Raw genomic sequence first — 10,303 nt, forward strand, 5'->3', positions numbered from 1 at the left:
GATGGAGGCTTGCTCTTCCCCCCAGGCTGGGGGGCAGTGGGCGGGACTTACGTCCCTGCAAGATCCGCCTCCCGGGGTTACCCCCTTCTCCTGCCTCAGCCTCCCGAGTAGCTGGGACTACAGGCGCCCGCCTCGTCGCCCGGCTAGTTTTTTGTATTTTTAAGTAGAGACAGGGTTTCACCGTATTAGCCAGGATGGTCTCGATCTCCTGACCTCGTGATCCGCCCGTCTCGGCCTCCCAAAGTGCTGGGATTACAGGCTTGAGCCACCGCGCCCGGCCAATTTAGTATAAATTTTGAGACATACTTTTAAATATGAATGACAGTTATATAATGGCATTTTCACATTTACCGTATGCCCAGTGAAACATCCTGGCTCCTTTCATTTACGTTTTGGATCTTCTGGACAACATGTATAGTTTGGTTACCGGTATTTTTACTGTTTTGTGCAATGTGACGTGTGATATTTTCTTTTCTCTGCTTCTTGTGTTATAGACGCATCATTGTCTTTAGCTGAATAAGTACTAAAGCATATATCCCCCTCATCAAACTATTTAAAAGAGCTTAGATATTGCATTAAGATTTTAAATTAATGTTTCTGTTGTATATATGATATAGAAGTTGGTAAGCAATGTGATTCTCTTTACTTAAAGTATTATTAATAAGCATTTTTATTGCAGAAATGTGACTTACTCTGAATAAAATCTTGGTTCATTTAAATTTTAGGATAAATTATACTAGAAGTCTTTATATTCCAAAAATTCTGCAAAAAAATTTTATTTTCTGGCATAAGCCAAAATAACATGGATATAGATTGATACCATAAAACTCCTTAAATTGAGTGATAAATAAGATATACATGACAAAGATGTGTATGTATTTTCTTTTTATTTAACAAGGCATCTGCCTTTGTTACTGTCTTTGGCTCACGACATGTCTTTTTTTCTTTCCAGAAAATGAGCAAACCCTTTTTTGGAAGTTTAAGAACAAACTTCCATTGCTGGTTTCTTACTGGTTAACCTAGTCAAGAATAAGATATCATTTCTGCCCTCTAGGCTCACTGTCCACGCTAAGATGGATATTTTAGTGGTTCATTATCCATAGAATTGCTTAAAACTCATGTTACATGCTTCTGTTAAAAAGTGGGACTTCATTGGTTTTCTAGATCCTAGAAAAGATTGGAACTTTTAGAAGTAAGTGGCACCAATAATGTTGTACTGATATGCTTTAAAATGTAATGAATTTGACTAGGCCAAGAAACGGAGGAAATTACTGTGTGGGCCGCAGGATGAAATTTCGATCATGTAATACTGATTCATGTCCAAAAGGCACACAAGACTTTCGAGAGAAGCAATGCTCTGATTTTAATGGCAAACATTTGGACATCAATGGCATTCCCTCTAATGTGAGGTGGCTTCCAAGATACAGTGGCAGTAAGTAAATTATACTGTTTCTTTGATGTAAATTTTTCTGAGACATAAGAACACATAGCTTTATTATTATACATTAAAAAATGTGACCTTTTTCTTTTTTACAGTTGGCACAAAAGATCGTTGTAAACTCTATTGTCAGGTTGCTGGAACCAATGATTTTTACCTATTGAAGTATATGGTTGAAGATGGTACTCCTTGTGGAAATGAAACTCATGACATCTGTGTTCAAGGCCGGTGTATGGTAAGTAAACTGTAAGTTTCTGTTGTATTTAAAGTGACTTTAAGAATAATGTTTTTTTCTATTTATATAACCAAATATTACTTTTACTATCTCAGTATATGTTCTTATGCATTCCAACAAAGCAACCTTTGTTATCATGCTATCTATAGAAGTATAGTTAGGCTGGTTACTGGGAATTCTCTGTCATCAAAAATGCCCCAACAAAGCATTCAGTTAAATTTTCTGACTTCCTATGGTCTATTGTACTCATAATCAAAATAGAAATGAGGTCAGCTTCCTAAAAAGATAGAAATTAATAGGATACAAGGATTGTAAAGTGATTTTGCTACTTTAAATGTAACCTTCTACAGTAACGTTTTCCTTGTCCGTTAAAACCATTGATATTCTCCCTTCTTCTTTCCAGCTCTCTGTCACTTACTTTTATGTGCATTCAACAAACATTGATTGAGTAGCTACTAGATGTCAGATACTGTTCAAGTCACCAGGATAAAAGATTGGAGCAGAGAATCCCACTTCCAAGATGGTCACAGATTTGTGGGGGAAATAGGCATGTAAACAATTACAATGTAGTGCTATGGGTCATCTGCAAGGTAGCATGGAGTTATTGAAGAAGGAGTGTCTTATTTTATGGGGAGGTGGGTAAAGGATTCAGAGAACCTTTCATGGAGCGCATGAGACTTGTGCCAAGTATCGAAATGAGTAGGTTTTAGGAAGGCGAGGAATTATGGGAGCAGAGTTGGAGTTAGGGGCCAGCAGATGGTTGTCAAATGCACTTTTGTTTTCTTAACTCCTTGGAAACACATAGAAGCATTTGAAGTCAAGCGAGAGATGTGATTCAGTTTGCATATTGGAATCTTCAAAATATTGGGTTTAGAAGATTGGAGACAGGTGGTCCATTGAACAGGGTTCTAGGTCAGAGCTGATGAGATGCTGAGTTAAAGCACAAACATTGCAATGGCAATCTTGAGAATGGATGGCAAGTTTGAGAACTAGGCTAGTGAATGTGGTCTAAAGAATAGAGTAAGTGTACTTCTATGAGATCAACTTTTTTAGATTCCACATATAAATGAGATCATATGGTATTTGTTTTTTGGTGCCTGGCTTATTTCATTTAACATAATGTCCTCCAGATTGATCCATGTTGTCACAAATGGCAGGGTTTCCTCTTCTTTATGGCTGAATAATATACCATTTTGTATATAAACCACATCATTTAAATCCATGCATCCACTGATGGACATTTAGATTGATTTCATATTTTGGCTATTGTGAATAGAGCTGTGATAAACATGGGAGTGTAGATCTCTCTTTAATATACTAATATCATTTCCTTTGGATATGTACCCAGTAGTGAGATTGCTGGATCATATGGTAGTTCTATTTTTAGTGGATATGTGCTGTCACCACAAAAATGATAACTACGTGAGGTTATGCATTTATTAATTAGCTAGATTTAACCATTCCTTAATGTATTGATATTCTTCAGAACATCATGTTGTACATGATAAAAACATACAATGTTATCTGTCAATTTAAAATAAACAATAAAAAAATTAAAATATAAGTATAATCTTATGAACTTATTCTTTTGGTTAAAGTGGAACTCTATAGGGCAAACTTAATCTCCCCATAAACAAGTCTCTATTACCTTATCTGGGTGATAAAGACCCTTCACCCAAAGAGCTAATGAGATGTTCAAAGAGAGTTAAAATAATTTAAGTTGGAAACAGCTTAAATACTGAAAAGGTTATTCAGTGGCCTGAAAAAAATTGTGCTTTAAATTAGCAGCTTAAAGTCATATCAAAATGCAAAAGTTATGATGAAGATTATCTGAACATATAGAGGCATACTACTTTCAGAAAATATATACTTAAAATTTTGATTTTGAAAACATCTGCCTTGTATATAAAAAAATTCACGAGGCTTAAGAAATTTTCTTTACTGATCACTAAATTTAGAGGGCCATTCCAAACAATGGAAAGAGTTATTGCAATGTATGCAGAGGACAGCTTCTTCATGGAAAGGAGCTGCATTTGGTTTTTTGAAGCTTCTGGAACAAGCCATCTATTTGCATATTCATTCAGTTTTTAAAATAAGTACTGTTATGCTGAGTATTAGTTTTAGAGAAAATGTTGCTTTTAAATATTTATTTGAAACTAAGATTATTTGCAGAGTTCTAAGGTCATGAGTTAAAATAATAACTATGAAAGACATCTTTTTGGAGTATTCTAATGTGTTACTTACATACTCATTCTTTAGTCTCTTTGAATTACATTTCTTTTAAGAGCAGTTTTCAAATGACAGTGCCTATTGGAATCAATGTCCGTGTTACAAACCTAGATTCCTAGGTTTTATTTCCAAGTATTATAATTCAGAAGATCTGGGAATCTGTCTTTTTAAATACCACCCCATGTGATGTTGATGCAGGAGGTCTGTGGATGACCCTTTAATAAACATGACTTTTTAGACCATGTAAATAGATATGTGAAAATATTGACATACAACAAGATGAGTACATATTTTGAAACAATTCTGTTGTACTGAATCTCCTGGTAATTGAAAGGATATTTGTGAAAAGAACTTTGTAAACTTTAAAGTGCCATTCTTATAGTTGGTCATTCTTTTTTTTTTTTTTTTTTTTAACTTTTATTTTAGGTTCAGGGGTCTATATGCAAGATTTTATACAGGTAAATTCGTGTAATAGGGTTTTGTTGTACAGATTATTTCATCATCTAGATACTAAGCTTAGTATCCAGTAGTTACTTTTTCTGATCCTCTCCCTCCTCCCACCCTCCACCCTCAACAGGCCGCAGTGTGTGTTGTTTCCCTCTTTGTGCCCATGTGTTCTCATCGTTTAGCTCCCACTTATAAGTGAGAACATGTAATATTTGGCTTTCTGTTCCTGTGTTGGTTTGCTAAGGAGGATGACCTCCAGCTCCATCCATGTTCCTATAAAGGACATAATTTTATTCTTCTCTATGGCTGCCTAGTATTCCTTTGTGTATATGTGTCACATTTTCTTTATCCAGGCTACCATTAGTAGACACTTAGGTTCATTTCATTTCTTTGCTATTGTAAATAGTGCTGCAAGGAACATATACCTGCATGTGTCTTTATGGTAGAACAAATTATATTCCTTTGGGTGTATATCCAGTAATGGGACTGCTAAGTTGAATGGTAGTTCAGTTTTTAGCTCTTTAAGGAATCTCCACACTGCTTTCCACAGTGGTTGAACCAATTTACACTCCCACCAACAGTGTATAACCGTTCTCTTTTCTGCAGTCTTTCCAGCATCTGTTATTTTTTGACTTTTTAATAATAGTCATTCTGACTGGCATGAGATGCTATCTTATTTTGGTTTTGATTTGCATTTCTCTAATGATCATTGATATTGCACTTTTTCCGTATGCTTGTTGGCTGCATGTATGTCTTCTCTTAAAAGATGTTTGTTCATGTTCTTTGCTCACTTTTTAATGGTTTTTTTTTTTCCTTGTAAATTTATTTAAGTTCCTTATAAATGCTGGATAAGAGACCTTTGTCAGATGTGTAGTTTGAAGATATTTCCCCCCATTCTGTAGAGTGCCTATTTACTCTGTTGATAGTTTCTTTTGCTGTTGAGAAGCTCTTAAATTTAACTAAATCTCATTTTCCAATTTTTGCTGTTGCAATTGCTTTTGGTGTCTTCATCATGAAATCTTTGCCAGTTCTTATGTCCAGAATGGTATGGCCTAGGTTGTCTTCCAGGGTTTTTATAGTTTGGGGTTTTACATTGAAGTCTTTAATCCATCATGAGTTGATTTCTTTATACGATGTAAGGAAGGTTTCCAGTTTCAATCTTTTCTGCATATGGTTAACGATTTATCTCAGCACCATTTATTGAATAGGGAGTCCTTTTTCCATTGCTTGTTTTGACCAGCTTTGTTGAAGATCAGATGGTTGTAACTGTGTGGACTTACTTCTGGTCTCTCTATTCTGCCCCATTGGTATGTGTGTCTGTTTTTGTACCAGTACCATGCTGTTTTGGTTACTGTAGCCCTGTAGTATAGTTTGAAGTTGGATAGCATGACGCCTTCAGCTTCATTCTTTTTGGTTAGGATTGCTTTGGCTATTTAGGCTGTTTTTTTGGTTCCATATGAATTTTAAAATAGTTTTTTCTAGTTCTGTAAAAAATATCAATGGTAGTTGCATAGAAATGGCATTGGATGTATACGTTGCTTTGGGCAGTATGGCCATTTTAGTGATATTGATTCTTTGCATCTGTAAGCATAGAATATTTAGAATATTTTCATTTGTTTGTGTCATCTCTATTTCTTTGAGCAGTGTTTTATAATTCTCATTGTAGAGATCTTTCACCTCCCTAGTTAGCTGTATTCCTAGGTATTTTATTCTTTTGGTGGCCATTGTGAAGGGATTGTCTTCCTTATTTGGGTCTCAAGTTGGTTATTATTGGTGTGTAGGAATGGTACTAATTTTTGTACATTGATTTTGTATCTTGCAAATTTGCTGAAGTTGTTTGTCAGGTTAAGGAGCTTTTGGGTCGAGACTGTGGAGTTTCTAGATATATAATCATGTCATCAACCAGCAGGGATTGTTTGATTTCCTCTTTTTCTATTTGGATGCCCTTGTTTTCTTTCTTTTCCCTGATTGTACTGGCCAGGACTTTCAGTACATGTTAAACAGGAGTGGTGAGAGAGTCATCCTTGTCTTGTGCCAGTTTTCAAGGGAAACTCTTCCTGCTTTTCCCCATTCAGTATAATAGCCTTTGTGAGTTTGTCATAGATCACTCTTGTTATTTTGAGGTGTGTTGCTTCAATGCCTACTTCATGAAGAGCTCTTAACATGAAAAGGTGTTGAATTTTATTGAAAGCATTTTCTGCATCTGTTGAGATAATAATGTGATTTCTGTATTTTGTTCTGTTTATGTGATGAATTGCATTTGTTGATTTGTGTATGTTGAACCAACTTTGCACCCTGGGGATGAAGTCTACTTGATGGTGGTGGATAAGCTTTTGATTTGCTGCTGGATTTGGTTTGCAAGTATTTTGTTGAAGATTTTTGTATCAGTATTCATCAAGGATATTGGCCTAAAGTTTTATTTTTTTGTCGTGTGTCTGCCAGGATTTGGTATCAGGATGATGCTGACCTCATAGAACAAGTTAGGGAGGAGTCCCTCCTCCTCAATTTTTAAAATAGTGTCAGTAGGAATGGTACCAGCTCTTGTTTGTACACCTAGTAGAATTCAGCTGGGAATCATGTGGTCCTGGGCTTTTTTTGGATGATAGACTACTTATTACTGATTCCATTTCAGAGCTCATTATTGGTCTGTCCAGGGATTCTCTTTCTTCCACCTTCAGTCTTGGGAGGGTGTATGTGTCCAGGAGTTTGTCCATTTCTTCTAGGTTTTCTAGTTCATGTGCATAGAGGTGTTCATAGTAGTCTCTGAAAGTTATTTGTATTTCTGTGGGGTCAGTGGTAAATCCCCTTTGTCATTTCTGATTATATGTATTTGGATCTTTTCTCTTTTCTTCATAATTAGTCATTCTTATAATATTGATTGTAATTGTGTCTTGAAGGCAGCTGGTTGTGATCATGTGTTAAACTCCAGTGCCAAGATAGACAAATGTGGAGTGTGTGGTGGGGACAACTCTTCATGCAAGACAATAACAGGTGTCTTCAACAGTTCTCATTATGGTAAGTTGTGTATTTGTTTCTAGTTTTCCCTTTTATTTAGTATAATAATGGAATCTGTAAAGAATGTGTAATAGTAATCCTTTGTTACTGTTTTGTCTACTCTATACCATTAGTCCAAAATGATTGTTAAGGAAAAATTTCCTAAATATAAAAAAATTAAATACTGTATTAGACCAGATGTATCCTTGATTAATGAATTCACCTGCCCCAGGCAAATCTGATTCTTAAAAATGTATTAGGTGCATTTATTAGAGTGAATTCAGTGCTGTTTGACTATGATGTGTGATATGTGAATAATCCTCCCATAATGAAATGCTTTCTTTCCCTATAACCTAAAATGTATATATTTGTGATTTTTTTTTCCAGGAAACTTGCTTTCAAATATTTTCATTACCTGAACCACTTTCTTTTTTTGGTATGACTTGGCCTGTTACATTTCTTATTAATAGTACATAGAAAATGTTGATTGAAGGTGAAGGATGAAACCATTAACTTAAATCTTTTTCTGAATTAAATGTTTCAGAATTATTGTCACATTTGATTTTCCAGGCAGTATCTTGATCACATATTGACCATGATTTAATTTTTCTCCAAAAAATCATGAGAATATGTAAGATATTTTCCATTGTAATGTTTTCTGGGCAAGATTTTTTGTTTTTATGATAATAAAAGCAGATCTTTAAAACCTTCTTTGCAAATTAAATTTATTTCTTACAACCTTATTTATTCATTTATTTATTTAGAGACAGGGCGTTACTCTGTTGGCCAGGCTGGAGTACAGTGGCACAATCATAGCTCATTGCAGCTCTGAACTACCGGGCTCCAGCAATCTTTCCACCTCCTCATCCCCAGTACCTAGAACTACAGGTGCTCACCACCATGCCTAGTTAATTCGTGTGTGTGTGTGTAGAGATGGGTCTCAATGTGTTGCTAGGTTGGTCTAAACTCCTAGCTTCAAGGGATCCTCCCATCTCGGCCTCCCAAAGTCCTGAAATTACAGGCATGAACAACCATACCTAGCTTATTTTTTTTTAACAATATATATATATATTTTTTTTTGAGATGGTGTCTCACTCTGTCGCCCAGGCTGGAGTGCAGTGGCCGGATCTCAGCTCACTGCAAGCTCCGCCTCCCAGGTTTACGCCATTCTCTTGCCTCAGCCTCCCGAGTAGCTGGGACTACAGGTGCCCACCAGTGCACCCGGCTAATCTTTCGTATTTTTTAGTAGAGACGGGGTTTCACCATGGTAGCCAGGATGGTCTCGATCTCCTGACCTCGTGATCCGCCCGTCTCAAGATATTATTTTTAATTAAATCAATTGACAAAGATTTTGAAGTATCATAATACCTAATATTGGCAAGGATGTACATAACCAGGCACTCTCAAACATTCCTGGAAGGAGTTTGTCTTTGTACCCTTTGACCCGTCAATTCCATTCACCTTTGTCTTCTGTGTTTTCTTCTACATCTTGTAGTTAAAATTGCATTGTAGAATTTTTCCAGTGTTAGCTGTCACTGTGGGATCACTGTTGCTATATTCAAGACATCAGAAAATATCTGTCAGTGAAGTGAGAGCAGTTTATCAACAAAGACCATGCCGTGGCCACTTTATGGGTGCAGATCTTGACAAAACTATTCTCAAGTTCTAGCCTATTTTTTACAGTCTTACCGTTCAGCTTTAAATTGTGTTTATGTGTGTTCAAATGGTTACTTCCATTAAAACAGTATAATTTAAAACTTAATATTTATGTTTTTATGTATATGTAAAACAGTACATTTTATACTCTGATATTTATGAATCTCGGTTACTAGATGATTTGATATATGATTTTTCTAGTTATTTCTTGAGAGCTACACACATTTGATTCCCTTATATAATGCATGGCGCATACTTATTACAGTCTGTATTTACCGAAAAATGTTTTTTCCAGGATAAAGCCACATGAACCAAATTAAGATCAAATATGCAATCTTGTGAAAATTGTACTGTGCATTAATCAGTTTGCAAATAGAACAGTGTGTTAAACTTATTTGCAAGGTCTGATTAGCATTTGTCACATTTCTGCCCCCTGGTGGTAGCCTTCATCTTACCACCTTTGCAATGCCTTAGGCTTGCTTTCTTGAAAAAAATATAATAAATAGTAAAGACATAAATAGTAAAAGTAGTGGGTGAAAATATTTTATAGTGAAAAGGTGGTTAATTAAAATTATTCTTGTAGGTCAATAACCTACAACCAGCATGCAATTAGTGTATACTAAATCATGAAACTATTTACCATCTTACACTAAAAATGTGATGCCTTAGATATAAATAAGGCTGCTCTAAAACACATGCAAGATAGTCTGACATTAGGGTTGTAAATTTAAACTCTTTTTAAACTGTCTTCTTAAGTCCATTCCATATTTATCAAAGGTAGTGTATGAGAAAATTACTTCTTTTACTCATTAAATAGGGGAAATCCTAATAAGGAAAAGGAAAACTTAGAATAATATCCTTAGAGTATAACTAACTGTATATTTAAAACCTGAGTATTTGGACAACTATGGAATGTGTTTTTAGTTTCATGAAAATGTAAAACGTTTTTTCTTAGTATATGTTAGATAAAATGTTTCCTCTTTTGAGCAGTGCCAATGTTGCCGAATTTGGCCTCATAAAATGGAAATACTACATTCGTTTCACTTGAGTAAACTTTTTACTTTTCTCATAACAAGTTTATTAGTATTCTTGTAAAAATAATGTAAAATTTGGGGAATAGATAAAGGGATTCCTGCTTATACTATAAATAAAAGCTCAAGAAAAACTTGAGCTTTAAACTTTTTCTTTTTTATGATTTTTCAATAATGGAACTGAAAAATTTTATTATTTTGCTATTTACTGAGGCTGTGTGAACATATCATAGCAATGACCAATTATTTTAGTATCTCCTGGACTTGTGAATT

General features: G+C 35.1%; 1 protein-coding gene across 1 annotated transcript in view; it reads left to right on the forward strand.

The window, feature by feature from the left end:
• ADAMTS20 (ADAM metallopeptidase with thrombospondin type 1 motif 20) overlaps window positions 1-10,303 on the forward strand; it is a 205,856-nt gene that overhangs the window by 93,065 nt on the left and 102,488 nt on the right. The window contains exons 13-15 of the mRNA XM_017888956.1: window positions 1,251-1,432; window positions 1,537-1,673; window positions 7,247-7,364. Coding sequence (XP_017744445.1) covers window positions 1,251-1,432; window positions 1,537-1,673; window positions 7,247-7,364 — 437 coding nt within the window. The remainder of the gene's footprint in view (window positions 1-1,250; window positions 1,433-1,536; window positions 1,674-7,246; window positions 7,365-10,303) is intronic.

The sequence above is a fragment of the Rhinopithecus bieti genome, unplaced genomic scaffold (assembly GCF_001698545.2).
Source record: "Rhinopithecus bieti isolate Rb0 unplaced genomic scaffold, ASM169854v2 scaffold_17829, whole genome shotgun sequence".
In the NCBI taxonomy this organism is placed as follows: domain Eukaryota; kingdom Metazoa; phylum Chordata; class Mammalia; order Primates; family Cercopithecidae; genus Rhinopithecus; species Rhinopithecus bieti.